This window comes from Falco punctatus, assembly GCF_963210335.1.
Source record: "Falco punctatus genome assembly, contig: scaffold_29, whole genome shotgun sequence".
Lineage (NCBI taxonomy): Eukaryota > Metazoa > Chordata > Aves > Falconiformes > Falconidae > Falco > Falco punctatus.
In genome coordinates, this window is record NW_027660164.1 from 2,247,910 (window position 1) to 2,266,000 (window position 18,091).

At 51.3% G+C, this 18,091-nt stretch overlaps 1 protein-coding gene across 4 annotated transcripts in view; it reads left to right on the forward strand.

Annotated features, from left to right (window-relative positions):
* The window catches only part of LOC308057722 (coiled-coil domain-containing protein 81-like), a 28,540-nt gene extending 13,443 nt beyond the window's left edge, over positions 1–15,097 (forward strand). For 3 of the 4 annotated variants that reach the window (XM_080411779.1, XM_080411780.1, XM_080411781.1), the window contains 6 exons: positions 3,901–8,644; positions 8,819–9,075; positions 9,193–9,278; positions 9,548–9,672; positions 10,594–10,684; positions 10,974–15,097. In XM_080411779.1, coding sequence (XP_080267905.1) covers positions 8,278–8,644; positions 8,819–9,075; positions 9,193–9,278; positions 9,548–9,672; positions 10,594–10,684; positions 10,974–11,355 — 1,308 coding nt within the window. In that variant the 5' untranslated portion in view covers positions 3,901–8,277 and the 3' untranslated portion in view covers positions 11,356–15,097. The remainder of the gene's footprint in view (positions 1–3,900; positions 8,645–8,818; positions 9,076–9,192; positions 9,279–9,547; positions 9,673–10,593; positions 10,685–10,973) is intronic. The other variant, XM_080411782.1, reaches the window with a different exon arrangement.
* The last annotated feature ends 2,994 nt before the right edge of the window (positions 15,098–18,091 follow it).

Consider the following 18,091-nt stretch of genomic DNA (forward strand, 5'->3'; position numbering starts at 1 on the left):
CTGTGAGATTCCGCCTTATTCCGTCCCGCCCCCCGCTTTCCGTCACGAGGCCTCCGGGCTTTTAGGAATGGCAGTAACCTCGGGTTTGCTCGATCTGCCCTCAAGATCGCTAGCGGCCACCCCTTGGTCAGCAAACCCCCTCCCAAGGTACCTTTCCTCCTGGGGACTACGCTGCGCGCCAGACGTCTCCGTGCGTCTCACCAGCCGCCCCGTTACTAAACATACCGTTTATCCGCGGATCCAGGGGTTCTCTTCTGCTCCCGGGTGAACAGCTGAGAAGAGGAGGCTCCTCCGAGGAAATCTCCCGGAGCGCGCCTAGGAGCGTCCGCTCCGCAGCTGGTCCCTCAGCCGAGCAGAAATCCTCCTGGCTGGCTCGCCAAACTGACATGCGGAATTAGACTCTACAACTCGAAAGTTATAAAGTAGGTATGTTTATTGCGCGCAGATGCACGGGGGATCGCTCCTCCACAAGCGTGCATACCCGAAGTGACAAACCATCCCACATTTATACAATGAAACAAATGAATATTCAATTCGCGCCTATACATATTCGTTACCTAAACCTGCTTACTGGTATGTTAATTAGCTTATCAGTCCTTTGCCTGGAATGTGGTGGTCTTGCAGGTTTGTAGGTGATTCATGTCCTTGCGACCATCTGAACTTCTCCAGCAAGACTTACCTAGATAACATTGAAATGTCCCTCATCCTTTTCTCATCCTTTTTATAAATAGCCCCTTTATTAGAGGAAGAGGGGCAGGCATCTCCTCAGAGCTGTGTGCCTATGTGACCAGACACCGCACCCATGACCAGTCACCCGTACCTGATATGGAGAAATAGTGTGAAATGGGGACAATGGACATCGATTGTGATTGTATATGTCTGCTCAAGGAATGTGGGTATGGTGACTGGTCATGGGTGGGGTGTCTGGTCACATAGGCACACAGCTCTGAGGAGACAACTACAGTTTTTGAGGAGACGCCTGCCCCTCTTCCTCTAACAAAGGGGAGACGGGGAGACGCCTGCCCTTCTTTCTCTAACAAAAGGGGCTATTTAAAAGAGAATGAGAGAAGATGAGAGACATTCAAATGCTATCTAGAGGGAGGGAGTGCTAAGTCTCCTTGCTGAAGAAGATTGGATGGTCACAAGGACATGAATCACCTTTCCTTGCTGGAGAAGATTGGATGGTCACAAGAACATGAATCACCTACAAACCTGCAAGACCACCACATTCCAGGAAACGGACTGATAAGCTAATTAACATACGAAGCGGGGTTTAGGTAACGAATATGTATAGGTGTTAATTGAATATTCATTTGTTTCATTGTATAAATGTGGGATGGTTCGTCACTTCGGGTATGCACGCTTGTGGAGGAGCGATCCCCCGTGCATCTGCGCGCAATAAACATACCTACTTTATAACTTTCGAGTTATAGAGTCTAATTCCGCACGTCATACCCACATTCCTTGAGCAGATATATACAATCACGATTGATGTCCATTGTCCCCATTTCACACTATTTCTCCATACCACGTCGAGTCGGGGGGCCTTTGGGGCCCTGCCGGCTCGGGTACAGAGTGGGGGGGGGGGTCTGATCCCTTTGCTAGGCCGGCAGGCTGGCATCAATTTGGGGGGCCTTTGGGGGCCCTGCCGGCTTGGGTATGGGGGGGGGGAGGGGGGGCAGTCCCGTCCCCTTGCTAGGCCAGCGTCGAGTCGGGGGGGGCCTTTGGGGGCCCCGCCGCCCCCGGGTGCCCGGGCAGCCGCCGCGGCTCTGCGCGGGGCTTTGTCTTTCCCCCAGCCACCGGCCGGGGCCGTGGCAGCGGGCTGGGGCAGGGGCTGCATCAGGCTGGGGCAGGGGCTGCATCGGGGCCCACGGTAACGCTGCCGCGGGGGGCGGCTCAGGAGCCTCTTCAGCCCCTGCGAGGGGCAAGGGGAGGAGAAGCCGGCGGTGGGATCCTCACCCCTCGCCCCCGACTGCTGATTTCTCTAAGAAATGTTGCAAAGGGCAACCGATTAACTGCCGGGGAGGGTAGTTAATCCCAGGTGTATCTTTCACGAGCTATCATTTGTACAAGGAGTTCTCAGTGCTGGGGGGACCAGCCAGGAAAGAAAAAGTTTCCAAAGAGGGCTGGAAATCTCTGTCTTCTAGTCCTAGGGAAATGAAACTGAAGCCATCTTCTGGTGTGCAGCCCAGCAAGTTCCTGTGAGCCTGTCTGGGAGAAATTAGCACCTAGTTAAAAAGGTGGGAGCGGCAGCCAGGGAGGAGGGTTACAAGAAGGCATCTGCCTTGAGGCTGTGCTAAAGGGAAACTGTAGGTACTTGTTTCTCAGCAGTTCAGCTGAGGGCTGCCTCTAGGAAGAAGGTCCTGGTGCCAGGGTATAATTTCCAAGCCCCGCCCCGAGGCGCCACGCCCGTTCTGCGCATGCGCTGCCCCTGGTCGGCGGGGGGCCCTTCGCCTGGCTGGAGCGCTGCTGCCATCTAGCGGAAAAAATGGGTACTGGAGCCGATTATCAGACTGCACAGTTTATTACAGGGATGGCATCAAAAATAACAAATGCTGAGAAAGAAAAACAGCTGAGCAGGTTTTTCTGAGTTATGGTGGCTGAATTGGCTGAAAGGAGGAAGCAAAAAGGCCATTTAGCAGACCCGCGGTATCACCAAGTACTCTTACAGAATGAGGCCTTCCCACTTGGCTAGCACTAGCTGGGATAAATACTGGTAACAACTGGTTGCTGTTTCTGTCCCCTAGTCTGCTCCGAGGACTAAGTGATACGTTCCTCCTCTGTGAATATCATTAACGGTATCTGGCTTCGCTTTCCTTTGGTTGTTCCTGTGTTTTTCAAAAAATCGTATTTGCGTAGGTGAAAAGGGAAAGATATGATGCTTACTTTTTAGATTAATTGCCATGGCTGAAGTTGAAGAGTCCAGAAAAATGTAAGCTGGCTGAAGAAATGGGTTGACCTCAAAGCTGCGGCTGTCTCCAAACAAGAGAAATCCTGTTTCTCCCGATGAGCCAGGATCATTGTTAAATAGCCATCACATTACCACATCGCCAACATATAATGCCTAATGTTATGTGTTTGTATATGTAACAAAATCATACGTGCATTTATTTCTCGTTTGGGAATGCTGCCTATGGAGGGGTTCTCTGCGCTGTAGTTCAGAGACCTGTAACTTGGGCTGAATTTAGACCTGAATACGCCACCTAGAAATGAATCCAGTTTTGATGCAAAAGCAAAGGGGACAGATGTTCTACTTCTTTTAGAAGTTGTTTCGGTGGCTGACTGCCTTCACTTAGATCTCAGTTTCACTGTTTTTTTAAATGTGAACGGTTTTAGTGTTGAGCAATATGTTCTTTGCATATGTCTTCTGCATAAATGTCAGTTCCTGTTAAAATCAATTTATAAAATACTACACCAACTAACTTAAGATGATCTCTTACCTTTCAGACAAACTTGAAGGACACCAATTTGAAACTCTTGCATTGTACAACCTGTTTTCCCAAGCTCAACTTTTATGCTCCTTCTCTGTGTTACATACCGTTTTCCAAGAACTTAAGATTCTGAGAACTGAACTAAGCATAATATTCCAGCATCTGTCTCATTAATGACATGAAATAATGTCTCAATTCCTGTTCGTTACTATACCATACATAGATTCAAGGGTGAAGTGACTCCCTTGCGTTATGACATCTCACCAACCTCTCCACCGTTGCACCTAAAGCCTCCTCAGCCATCGCTTACCACAGATACAGTTCCCACATACGAGACAATGGGCCCCACTTCATCATCCTGATCGGGTTTTGGAGTACTGCAGTAACGCGCGTTTTGTTTGAATAGGCTTTACCTGACTGCTCGACTCTCGCTAACGTTTGTTAATGTCAAACATCTCGCAACTTGCAGGTTTGTATCTGTTGCATTTGCTTCCACATAATCAGGAGAACTGCCAACAGAATTCCTTCCTGGCACCTTCCCCGCTGGAGTGGGGCATGGGGTGTGCAAAAGTCAGCGGTTCCCCATCTCAGCCCAGAAAGCAGGTAGAACCACTGTTGTGGTGTCTTTCAGCTGGCTACCGGGGCAGTGTAAGAACTACCAACAGAACTCCTTTCTGGCACCTTCTCTGGTCGAACTGTGCATGGCATGTACCTGACCCTGACCCTGACCCGTTGCCTGGGGTTCCCTTGGACGTGGGGTGATGTCACAGTGCCTGGTTCCAGGTGCTGGGCGTGGTGGGGGCAGGGGGTCTGGGGGGGGCAGGGGAGGCAATAGGAGGGGTCCCAGGCAGGAGTGGAGGCAGAAGCTGGGATCACTTTGCCTTTGCAGTCTTTGAAATCTGCTGTTGGATGGTGTGAACTTGTTGCTGAATTGATCATAAAAATCCAAAAAAGATATTTGGAGTTGGCTGGAGGTGTTCCACACGTGGTGGTAGCCCCTGGACAACAACTCTGTGTGGCATGGGCGCCGTCAGACTCTGCTGCCCTCCAAGTGGCTCTTGGCAATTTTCAAGGGCAAGTTCAGTACCACCATCCACCTCATCCACTTTGGACAATGACTGTAGATCTAACTTTGCAGCCACGGCAGCTGAGTTGGAGACGACCAATCAAAGGTGATACGGTATTTACAGATGGGTCTGGAAAAGTGGGAAAAGCCGCAGTGGCTGGGAAAAAACACGGGCAACGGCCTTCCCAAATTGTGCATCAGGAAGGATCATCGCAAGTCATGGCGTTGCGGGCTGCGGCCTTGGCATTTCTTTATTTCCCGGGTCCTGTTCATCTCGTTACTGATTCAGCCTGTGTGGCAGCCCTCCTTTCCCCGTTGGAGATGGTTGTCCATGGCCATATCAACCATCCCAAGCTTTTTTTCAATTTTTACTTCGGGAAGAGATTTGGAAACGCCGTTCTCCATTCTACGTGATGCATGTTACGGCCACACTTCCCTACGCGGTTCTGCAATCGATGGCAACGCTGGAGCTGATGCTCCAGTTTCTGTGGCTCTGTCGGTGCCTGTTCCTGAGGCCCACCTGCAGGTCGTGTTAGCCCACCGATTTTATCATCAGAATTGGCGATTCCTGTATCAACAGATTGGCCAAAAGAGTCTCTCTCAGGCGGCTGCACGCAGCATTGTTGCAGCCTGTGCAGACTGTCCAAACCTTACCCCCGTGCCCAGTTTTGGAGTTAATGGCAGAGGCCTTCAAGCTTTCCAACGCTGGCGTCACAACAGATGTAACTCATTACAACGAGTTTGGCAGACAAAAGCATGTCCATGTCACGACAGAGACATATTCTGCTGCGATGATTGCTACTGCCCACACAGGTGAGACCCGGCGTGATGTCGCTGGGCACCGGCAACGTGCTTTGTCTGTGCTTGGCGTCCCCCTTGAAGTCAGAGCGGACAGTGTACCTGCCTATAGCTCCGAGTCCGTCAGTCAGTTCCTTTCCCAGTGGGGGATCCCCAGCAATTTGGTGTTCCCCATTCCCCCCGGGCCAAGCCATCGTTGAACGCATTGAACGATACTCTTAAACGCCTGCTTGAAAATCAGAAAGGGGGAATGAGGGGCGTGACCCAGAGGCACGTTCAGAGAAAGCACGCTGTGTTCTGTGTTGTGAACTTTTTGAAAATCTCTGTCGACCGTGCGGTGCCTCCCATTGTACGATATTTTGTGCCAACTGGTGACAAGCAGCAAAAGCATGAAGGTGTCTTAGTAGGCATGAAAGACCCTCGTACCGGGCAGTGGTCGGGACCGCATGGATTGTTAACTTGGGGGAGAGGTGATGCTTGTGTTTCTACAGGTGAAGGTCCGCGATGGATACCTGCTGGCTGTGTGCGGCCTGAGCTTAGCGTGCCGGACCGTGGGAGCGCTGCTGCCGCCAGTCAACCCAACAACTGATGTGTGGGTCTCCTTAGCACAGCAACTGAGCACATCCTGGCTTGGTGTGCCCTTCCTGACTTGCCAACATTGTTGCAAACAAGTGAATGTATGTGGGGAATGAAGAATCTTACTGAAAGCCTTGATATCGGGGATAAGTGATTACCTCTGTATAATGTTAAACCAAAAGAAGTTGATATTGTTTGCACTTTGAATGTCGCTAGTTGTCTTTACGTAGATGCTAATGTAGTAGGAGGCTATGATGGGACCATGACACCCACATAAATCAACACGTGAACATGCTGATAAGCATAATGCGCTTAAACGCAATATAGCTTTGGATGAAGCAGGTAATGATGTAGTTGATTTATGGGACTGACGGGAACGTGTCGCAGCGGTTCTTCTCTTATCCGGAGCAACAGCAGGGAAAGCATTCAAGAGTTAAATCACCTTGTTTGGTAGGCAGTTAAGAGCGTGAGTTGAAATTTGCCACTGCTTTTTGTCGTTGGCTCAAGGACATGGCTGTGAGGATTTTGATGGTATGTGCTGCGTGGATTTTAGGCGCCCCATTGCAGCAACATGTTATCAAAATCTGAGAAAATTTCAGCCTTTTTGTCATCCATTCGCTCAATTGGCAGTGTCGTTTGTTTGCTATTGCCTTGGTTGCTGTCATGTTTGCAAGGGCCCTGCAGAACATGGCAAACCTGGTACTAGCTGTTCAAAAACAAAAAGGGGGAATTGTTGGGGTCTGCAGCGGGTCTGCAGACAAGTTACTTGACTTCAAAGACTCAGCCGTGTACCTTTAAGACGGCCACAAATTGTCAGGTACGTAAACGGGGTGTGAAGAATCGGAACTTACAACCGCAGCGTACGGGCACCTACAGCAACAGCGAAGAGCGAGCAAGAAGAAGGACACAAAAACCTGTCAGGGCCTGACACCTGCACTGTCTGAGATATATAAATAGTTTGGATAAACAATAAAGGCCATTTTGTCTGAACCCAGCCACGCAGACATGGTGTTTTTTCAGTCTGCCCCGACTTGCGTCACCGCAGACCTCATCAACTCTGGGGACATTTTGTGGACGTTTGATGGATGTTTTACAGGGGCGGTCCATAGGCTAAGGGAAGAAAAGGAACCGAGGAGGAGGAGGAAAATGAGAAACAAGATGAAGAGGAGGAGGAAGAATAAGGAGAAATTGGAATAGGAGGAGGGGGAGGAATGGCATGAGGAGGAGGAGGAAAGAGGAGCAGAAGGAAAAGAGAGTGGGAAGATCAAAATAGGGCAAGTAGGAAGCAGAGGAGGAGGAAGAGAAGGGGACAAAACTTCCAGGAATAACGGGAAGAAAAGGGCAGCCAGCAGGAAAAGGAGGAGGTGAAGGAGCAGGAGGAAAAGGAGGAGGAGGAGGAGGAAAAAAAACCCCAAACTCTCCATTGTCAGCCCATCAAAGGTCGAAGATGGAGCACCTGCTACATCTGCCGCCTGATCGATGGTCCCATGTCCCTGCCAGAGCCCGAACGCAAGGAGGGGAGCTCAGCCTCCACGGAGGTCACTTAATCCTCCCTTCGCCCCTTTTCTCCGCGCCGAGGAGGTTTCACTGCCAGTGTCTGGCCCATCTCTGGTGCTTGGCCCAACTCTGTGCTTGGACTTCTGCCCTGGGTTGGCTGCTCACAGGTGGTTAAAATGGTTTCTGCAGCAAAAACATCGCGGGAGGCAGAAGGTTTGTGTCAGACTGGGCAGCGGGTGACTGTCACAATGGGTGGTGGGGTCAGCAGTGGCCGCATCATTGTGATGTCACACTAGGTCTGTGACACAGGCCACGCCGGGGTACAAAAGGGGGTGTGGGGCGGTGGTTCACACACTCTGGAGGAGCATCTCTGGGGTGAACACAGGGAAGAGCTCCCCACACGGCTGTTGCCATGAAGGGGCAACCCACTACTCTAAGGCAAACCAAGATGGACTTCTGGGATGGGATGAAGCCCATCTTCATGATGCCCAGCATCACCCACAGAGGTACAAGCACCCCAGCCAGCGCAGGAGCCTTGTCAGGACTGAGAGCTGTGGCGTTGCGGGGGTGGGACACAGGTAGAGCCAGGGGACACGGAGCGTGACCTGGTTTTCCTTTGCTTTCCAGAGCAAATCACCATCTGGGACGCGGTGGCCAGCTACGTCCGACAACAGTTCTTGCTACACAAGGTAGAGTGACCCCCCGCATCGTCCTCATCCCCCCGGCTTCTCTGGGGGGACCCTGTGGCTGTGGAGCTTGGGCTGCAGCTGCTCTTTCCCTCCTCAAAAAGCAGAAAACTCCCCCCCCAAAATCCCCGCTGGGAGACAAAATAGGTCTCGGGCAAGGGTGGTGTCACCTCGGGTAGGTGGTCTTCTACCGCAGGGCTGATCCGTTGTTGGAGAACCCTGGATGCCCTTGAGCGGCTTCTGCCCCCGAGTCCCGCTTTTTCCACGGAAGAAAAGGAAGGAGAGGACTCGGCATCTCCTCCCCAAAGCTCTCCCCACTGTCCCAGCTGGTGCCTCTGATGAGCGGGAGGTGGCAGGGCCTGAGGAACCATCCTGGGGTGGAGCCAACCCCCAGCTCTTCCCTCCTCACCCTTCATGCCCTTCTCCTCTGCTCCAGGGGGTCCGAATTCCCACCCTCGGCTACTTTGACGTGGTCCCCACACAGATGCAGGTTGGGACGAAGACTGTCACTCTCCACAAGCCCATCTTTTGCCTGTCCAGGGTCCTCAGAGACATCCACAACCTGATGGACAACAGGGACGACCTGTCTGGTAGGACAACAGCTGCACGGTGGGGGTGAAGGGGAGGGGGGTTATCACATCCCTTGGCCAAAGGCAAACTGCCCCCTCTGCGAAGGTGGTCCGCAAACAGGACAAGGGCAGTAAGAACCGCTCAGGAAGGGCCACGGGGTCGGCGCCCTCATCCTTCTCGTGGGGTTTTTCCAGACAATAAGGTGTTGGAGCCTGTGAAATACGCCAAGGTGGCCACGGATGCCGGCGTGTCCCGGCGCAAAGTGGAGATCTGCATCCTCGGCACCACATCCCTCCTGTCCCAATGCCTGGGGAAGGGGAAGAACATCGCGCTGGTCCTGCGGGACATTGGGCTGCTCCTCATTGAGGACAAGAAGGTGGAAATGAGGTTCTACTACGATTTCCTGGAAGGGATGTATGGGAAAAGAAACCTCAGGATGGCTGCATTGTCGGTGAGCGTTTTGGATTCCCCGTGGCTCCACCAGCTCCTGCCACCATGAATTCCTCCGTGATCGAGTGCCACGGTGACGTTGAAGGCGTCCCAGCATCTCCATGTTCCTCCATTGCAGACTCCCTGGCTGCTGGACACGGTGGTGTCCCCGATGGTACCTGTTGCTTCCTTGACTCGCAGCGGATGTGTCATCATCTTTCCCGAGTGAGTCCTTCCCCCGGTGGTCTCAGGGGTCCTGCCACGGCTCTGCCCCATCGTCGTTCCTGCCAACGATGGGATGGAGGAAGGATCTGAGGACACCAGGACACCTTCCCTGGGTGACCTCATTTCCTGGGGTGCTCCTTGGGGATGGGGGATGGATGATTTGGGGGGGAGAACCCGGCTTTTACAGTGGTGCTGAGCTCCAGCTGGGAGCAGAGCGGAAAGGGCTGGTGGCGCGTCTGGTCACGCCACCGTCACCTCTTTGTCACCAGGTTTGAACTGCAGCTGGCGCTCAAATCGCAGTCCAAGCAGCCTCTCAAGGTCATGAGGCATGCCCTTGGCAGGGGCATGTGGAAGAAAGAAGAGGACTTGCCGCCCGCAGGGCAGGACGCAAAAGGTGAAGCAGCTCCCGGCTCCTTTCCATAGCGCGGGCGAGCGGTGTCTGATGGGAAACTCCACCGCAACAACGGTCAAACGCTGGCGCCAACGCTTTGGGCCACGCTTGGCTTGGGGAGCGGGGCGGGACGCTCGGGTTCTTGGGAACGACTTCAGATCCCCCCTCCAAAAGAGACTCGCCCACATGGTCCACCTCCCCTCCTCCAAACCCCGGTGCTACCGGTGCCTTCGGCGGGTGCTGGGGAAAGGAATATACTTATATGAATATATATATTTGTATGTTTATATATTTATCTATTATTTTCTATAATCTATATCTATTTCTATAGATAAATATCTATATATTTATCTATAAATTAATATTTTTTAAATATAAAAATTATAAATTAATTAAAATATATAATATATTTTAATTTAATATGTTATTAAATATAGCTATTTCTGTTTATATGAATATAAATAATATAAAATATAAAAATATATAATATATAAATAATTTAAATAATCTGAAACGTAAATATATATATAAAGATACATTACATATATATGTAAGGTATAAAAAAATGGAAATTAGAAAGGGTGATGGAGGCACGGGTTAATCCTCGTCCTTTCCACGTCAGAGCAGACGGGTTCGCCCGCATCCCTCAAGCCCTGCGCTGATAAAAGCGGCCACCTTAAGGGCTCCTTGTGTCCAAGCAGGGAAAAATTTTGGTGTAAATCCAAGGATTTTAGCTTTCACACCTTGCAGCCTCCCAGCTGCCAGTGCCAAGCAGCGCTGAGGGATCCGCGTCCTTCTCGCCGGTGTTGAGGGGGCAGGGGATGGAGCGGGGTGGGCACCCGGGATGTTTTGGGACAAGGCGTGAGCACCGCTCCGCATCGTGGTGACACTCGTCTTGACGAGCTTTCTCCTTCCCGTTCGCAGCGGGATCTCCTGGTTCCAGCTCGGCTGCCGACCAACCGGAGGAACCCTGCGGTAGGGCGTGGGCGAACATGGGGACGACGCACCGTGTGGGGTGAGTCTGGGGGTTCAGGGCCAAGGGTCTGCGCCGGGTTCGCTGCCGACCCAGCGAGAGCCCCCAGCCCTTGTCGGGTTCACCGATGCCTGACAGTGGCGCACGGGGGGGGCACGATAGGGCTGGGGGAGCCCCCACTTTGCAGGGGGGGGGGGCTCCTCTCCCGCCCTTCATGAGCGCACGGGACACACGGGGACAGCGCGTCAGCTGGGGGCGCCAGCTCGGGGAGGGGATTTTGCCCCCAGAGCCACCACAGCCTTGGGCCAGCTCCTTGTTCGCATCCTTCCAGGCGGCTGCCGGAGATCCCGGGGGCCAGGTCGCAAAAAACGACGATGAGGAGCCAACCCAAGAGCCAACTCGCGGGCAAGGGCCAAGCGCAGGCGGCAAAAGAGCAGCGGCGCAAGAGGAAACAAGGAGAAACAACATCCTCCGTCGGAAGGAAACCCAGCGCTAAAACAAGCGCATCGGTGATGTCGGAAGTCTGGGTGCCCGAGGAGCTCGTCTGCAGCACCCCAGCTCCGCCGCCCACAAGAGCCAAGGCAGCGCAACTACAACAATCCAGACCTGGAAGGTTCTGGACGGAGCGGAGAGACGCACGGAGCAGGGCGGCAGCAGAGTATGTCCTCACGACCCCCTATGCGATGGTCATGACCTCCAAGGATCCCAGATGACCCCGCGCTGCGCCCCGAGGACCAAGCTGGTGGCCTCCAGGATGGAGCGATGGGGGCGAAGAGCTCACGGTGCCTCCCAGGGGGCGCCTCGCTCTGCTGGTGGGACCCCTCCGTCCCCCCCCAGGCGTGGGGGATGGGGGCAAGAGACCAATCAACCCTCAGAGCTGCGGAACGGCGTGGGGGGCTTCATCGTCTGCAGCGGCCCCTCGCCCATGTGACAGGATGCGCTTGACCCCCAGCTCCTCCCTTCGACGTCCTTGGGGTGACCTTCCCAGCCCCCGGCGAGACGCTGCCCTGAAAAGCGCTGAGGGGAAGGGTCGCCGGTTGTTGGCTGCTTTTTTTTCTGTCGCGTGGACCGAGCCGCTTCCGAGCCCTTTGCGCCCCCCGTGAGCCCCGCGCTTCCCTGCCCCCACCCGGGGTCGCTCGCCCCCCAGACAGGCAAGGCACGAGCAGGAGCATCCGGACAGCACAGGGTGCAGCTGCGTCGTGGCGGTAACTCCACTGTGCGCGGGCGCCCGGCCAATGTCCCGGCACCTGTGAACTTGGCGGGCGACGAGGGTGACGCCCTGCGCTCGGCGTAAAATAAGATGTTGACACGCAGCAGGCGCGTGAACTGATGGGACGCTTCGCTGCTCCAGCTCTTGGGCCACCTGGGCATGGCAGAACGGCCGCCCCCCACCGCGTCCCCCTGTTTCTATTGCAGCGTAACAGGAAGATCATAAAATAACGGCGCTACGTGCCCACGGCCGGTGCCGAGGGCTGCGCCTCATCGCCCTGTAGTTAGAAATCTAAAGTGCAGGAATGTAAAAATCTACAAAGTAAAAAAATCTAAAAATCTACAAAGTAAAAAATCTAAAAATCTACAAAGTAAAAAAAAAATCTAACAATCTAATCAAAAAATAAAAATCTAAAACTTTAAAAAGCTAAAAAATCTAAAAATTCTACAATCTAAAAAATTAAAATTTTAAAATTAAAATCTAAAAACCTAAAAAGTATAAAATTACTTTATTTAAATTAAACATTTTACAATCTAAAAAATAAAATCAAAGGAATAAAATTAAAAATCTAAAATTTAAAAATATTTTTAAATTAAAATTTTAAAAACTAATTTTTAATATAAAAAATCTAGAAAAACAAAATTTAAAAAAATAAAAATAAATATAAAAAAGCTAAACATTGGAAAACTTTAAAATTTTTGAAATCTAAAAATTTGAAAGTATCTAAAAATTTAAAAATCTAAAAAATTTAAAATTTTAAAATCTAAAAAAATGAAATTTAAAAAATTAAATATCTAAATACCTAAAATTCTAAAAATTATAAAACTTTAAAACTTTAAAAATCTAAAAATTTAAAAACAATAATCTAAAAATTTAGAAATTTAAAAATCTGAAATGAAAAATCTGAAAAACTAAAAACAATTTAAAAATTTACAAAGGTGAGGTCACTGTTTGGGTTCCAGGCAGGAGCCGCGGTGACCTTCGAGCTGCATCAGAGCTGTTGTGATCAACTCCCCCTTCGCTTCCCAACTCTTTATTTTCATTTTAAAATCTAAAACTTTCTTATTTTCCTTGGAAAATTATTTCCTTCGGGAGCCCCTCATCACCTCGCACTTACCTCGGGGGTCATTAACACCCACAATTAATTCCCCAGCAGCTGCGGCTCCCATTAGTCCGGGCTCCTTTTCTGTCTGGAAAAAAAAGGGTCATTGATTGGGGGGGGGAGGCGGGTATCTGGAATCCCAAAAGCTCATTAAGCACTAATCACCCCCGGTTCGCTGAGTCATGTCTTAACGCTAGTTTTAAATTTTTTGAAATGTTAAAATTTAATATTTTGAATTTTTTAAAAAAAATCATATTTTTAACTTTAAAAATTTTAGATTTTTTAAATTTGTATTTCTAATTTTTTCAATTTCTACAATTTTAAAATTTTTAAATTTTTAGATAACACAGATATAAAATTTTTGTATTTTTGTATTTCTAATATTGTAAGATTTTTATTTTGTTAAATTTAATTCTTTATATTTTTAAATTTTTATATTTTTGTATTTCTAACATTTTAACATTTTTTGATTTTTTCACTTGTAAAATTTTAGATTTTTTAAATTTTATATTTTTTTATTTTTAGCATATTAACATTTTTTAATTTGTAATTTTAAAATCGTTAGATTTTTAAATTGTTATATTTTTGTATTCCTAACATTTTATCATTTTGTATTTCTAACATTTTAATATTTTTAGATTTATTAATTTAAAATTTTTTTAGATCTTCATATTTCTAACTAGATCGCTAAATTTTTTAACATTTTGAAATTCTATTTTAAAGTTTTAAGATTTTTTAGATTCTTAGATTTTTAAACTGTTGGATTTTTAGAGTTTAATTTTTTAGGCTTTTAGGTTTTTAAAATTTTCGATTTACAAATTATTAGGTTTGAAGTTTTAAAAATTTTTAGATTCTCAATTTTTTTATTTTAAAATTTAAAAACTAAAATTTTAGATTTTTAATTTCAAATATTTTTACATTTTATATTTTAAAATTTTGAAAGCAGGGACATTGGCATTCCCAGGGCACATTGAAGGGGAGCGCGGCGGTTGCCTGCACAACCCCCAGCGCCCACAGCCCCCTCCCCCACAGCGCCCCCACCCACAGCCCCCACATCTCCCCGCGGGTCCCCGGGGCGGGGGAGGGGCAAGTCGTTCCCGGGGGTCACCCCCAGCTGCCCCCCGGCCCCATCACTGCTCTCAAATGGGGCCGGGGGGGGAGGGGCCGGGGGGGAACGACTGAAAAACTAAAAAATTAATTAAAAAAAAATTAAAAAAATACAGAAAATAAAAATAAAATCAATAACTAAATAAAAACAAAAAGTAAAATTACAAAAAAAATTAAATTACTAAAAAATAATAAAAAGACTGAAAAAATAAGAGAAAATAAAATGACTAAAAATAAATGATGACTAAAAATTTTTTTAAAAAATTAAAAATTACTAAAAAATAGAAATAAAATCATTAAAAAATAAAATTACTATAAAAAATAAAATTTATAAATAAAAACAATTTTAAAATAAAATTACTAAAAATTAAAATTTAAAAATTATTTTAAAAGATAAGAAAAAGACTAAAAATAAAATTACTAAAAAATAAAAAAGATTACAAAAAAATTTAAAATTACTGAACATAAAAATAAAATTACTAAATAAATAAAAACAATTAAAAATTACTTTAAAAAGATAAAAAAGAAAGACTAAAAAAATAAAGAAAAAAAATTTAAAAAAATTGCTAACAAAATAGAAAATAAAAAAATTAAAAATTACTACAAAATTATAAATAAATAAAATTCAAATTAAATTACTAAAAAATTAAAAATAGACTAAAAATAAAAAATAAAATATAGATGATGAAAACAATACATTTTAAAAATTACTAAAAAATAAAAAAACTAGTAAAAATATAAAAATAAAAAATAAGGGCTAAAAGAAAATAATAAATCATTTACTAAAAAATAAAATAAAAATAAAATTACTATAAAAAAGATGACAAAATTTTTTTTCAAATTTACTAAAAAAAATTAAAATTAAAATAAAACTACTAAAAAAATAAAATAAAAGACAAAAAACCAACATAAAAATAAAATTATTAAATTAAACCCCAAGATGACTAAAAAATAAAAAATAAATAATTTACTAAAAATAAAATAAAAATATTTTTTTAAAAAAAGACACAAAAATAAAATTACTAATTTTTTTTTTTTTAAAAAAGACGACTAAAATAATGAAAACCTGCAAAGCAGCGCGGAGCCGCGCGGCCGCTGTGACTCGAGGGGTCACCACGGGGGGGTCCCGGGGGGGGGGGGACACGACAGCCCGTTCCTGGCCCCTCCCCCCATCCGGGTGGGTCTGGGGGCCCCCTGGGGTGGGCACCGACACCCGCGTTTGCGGGGGGAGGAGGGGCCCCCACGGGGGGTGCCGAGGGGGGTCCTGGGGCTGCGGGGGGGGGGGGGGGGGGGGGGGGGGGGGGGCTCTCCGACGTGGCAAGAGCCTCAGCTCGGTCCCCTCCCCCCCCCCGCCCCCTCCCCCACTGCCCTCCCCCCCCCCCCCCCGCCCCCCCGTTTGTCTCAATAAAACTTGCAGCCGAGTCCACCGGTGTGCGGGGGGGGATGGGACTGGGATGGAACTGGGATGGGATGGGGGCGCAGGGGAGGGTGGGACTGGGACGCAAGAGGGGACTGGGATTGGATGGAACTGGGACTGGGATGGGACTGGGGTGGGGGTGGGGGTGCAGGAGGAACTGGGATGGGACTGGGGTGGGACTGGGATGGGATGGGACTGGGATGGAACTGGGAGCGGGATGGGGGCGCAGGGGAGGGTGGGACTGGGACGCAAGAGGGGACTGGGATGGGATGGGACTGGGACTGGGATGGGGGTGCAGGGGGGACTGGGATGGGACTGGGGTGGGGGTGGGGGTGGGGTGGGATGGGACTGGGGTGGGACTGGGATGGGGGTGCAGGAGGGACTGGGATGGGACTGGGATGGGATGGGACTGGGGTGGGACTGGGATGAGGGTGCAAGTGGGAACAGGGGGGGGATAGGGATGGAAGGGGGATGGGATGGGGGTGCCGGGGGGACTGGGACGGCACTGGGATGGCACTGGGATGGCACTGGGATGCAGGAGGGGAATAGGATGGGGCTGGGCTGGGGGTGCCGGGGGGGGCTGGGACCGGGACCCGCACCGGGATCGGCCGGCTCGGGGTGGGGGAGGGGCTGCCGAAGGGAGCCGGGGGGTGCGGGGCAGAGCCCGGCCGCCCCCCAGGGCCCCCAGCGGGGGGGGCACCGGGCACCGCGGCCGCCGCCCCCCCCCCTCCCCCACCCCCCGCCCCCCCCCCCCCGCCCCCCTCCCCCCGTCACAGCGGCGGGGCTGAACTTCCTGGGTCAGCGGCGGCTCCTCCATCCGGCGGCCCCGGCGGAGCTTCCCCGGCAGCCCCGAGCCGGGCACCCCTCCCCCTCCCCCTCCCGACCACCCCCCGACCACCCCCCCACCCCCCCCGGTAGGTACCGGGGTGCCGGGATTGGGGGGGGGGGAGGGGCGGGGAGGTGATGCTCGGGTACCAGCATCCCCAGGCGGGGGGGGGGGGGGGGGGGGGGGGAGGGGTCGCCGGCAGCCCCCCTGGCTCGGCCGGCAGAAGCCCCCCCAGGTTGGGGGGTGGGGGGTGGGGAAGGGGGGGGAGGGGGGCCCAGCCCCTGGGTGCCCCTGAGCCCCCTCCGCCCCCCTCCCGCAGGTGCGGTGGGGGTCCCGGGCGCGTCATGCAGGAGAGCTACGAGGCCCTGATGCTGCTGGGGTAAGGGGCTCGGCGCGTGCCCAACCCCCCCCGCCGCGCGCCACCCTCCGGCATCACCCAGGAACCGACCCCTCCCCCACCCCCCCACCCCCCCAAAGAAACCCACCCCCACGGCCGGCCGGAGCGACAACCGGCCCCAGCCACAGGCGTTGGGTGTCAGGGGTGTACTGGGCGTACTGGGCAGGATGGGCTCACCGGGTGCACTGGGCGTACTGGGAACACTGGGCACACTGGGCAGGATGGGCTCACCGGGTGCGCTGGGCATACTGGGAACACCGGGTGCATGGGGCTTACTGGGCATACTGGGCAGGATGGGCTCACCGGGTGCGCTGGGCGTACTGGGAACACTGGGTGCATGGGGTGCGCTGGGCGCACTGGGCATACTGGGCGTACTGGGCAGGATGGGCTCACCGGGTGCGCTGGGCGTACTGGGAACACTGGGTGCATGGGGCTTACTGGGCATACTGGGCAGGATGGGCTCACCGGGTGCGCTGGGCGTACTGGGAACACTGGGTGCATGGGGTGCGCTGGGCGCACTGGGCATACTGGGCGTACTGGGCAGGATGGGCTCACCGGGTGCGCTGGGCGTACTGGGAACACTGGGTGCATGGGGTGCACTGGGCGCACTGGGCGTACTGGGCAGGATGGGCTCACCGGGTGCGCTGGGCTTACTGGGAACACTGGGTGCATGGGGTGCGCTGGGCGCACTGGGCATACTGGGCAGGATGGGCTCACCGGGTGCGCTGGGCGTACTGGGAACACTGGGTGCATGGGGTGCACTGGGCGCACTGGGCGTACTGGGCATACTGGGCAGGATGGGCTCACCGGGTGCGCTGGGTGTACTGGGAACACTGGGAACACTGGGAACACTGGGTGCATGGGGTGCACTGGGCGCACTGGGCGTACTGGGCATACTGGGCAGGATGGGCTCACCGGCTGCGCTGGGCGTACTGGGAACACTGGGAACACTGGGTGCATGGGGTGCGCTGGGCGCACTGGGCATACTGGGCATACTGGGCAGGATGGGCTCACCGGGTGCGCTGGGCGTACTGGGAACACTGGGTGTCATGGGTGCACTGGGCGCACTGGGCGTACTGGGCATACTGGGCAGGATGGGCTCACCGGGTGCGCTGGGCGTACTGGGAACACTGGGTGCATGGGGTGCGCTGGGCGCACTGGGCGTACTGGGCATACTGGGCAGGATGGGCTCACCAGGTGCGCTGGGCGTACTGGGAACACTGGGTGCATGGGGTGCGCTGGGCGCACTGGGCGTACTGGGCGTACTGGGCAGGATGGGCTCACTGGGTGCGCTGGGCGTACTGTGTGCATGGGGTGCACTGGGCGTACTGGGCATACTGGGCAGGATGGGCTCACTGGGTGCGCTGGGCGTACTGGGAACACTGGGTGC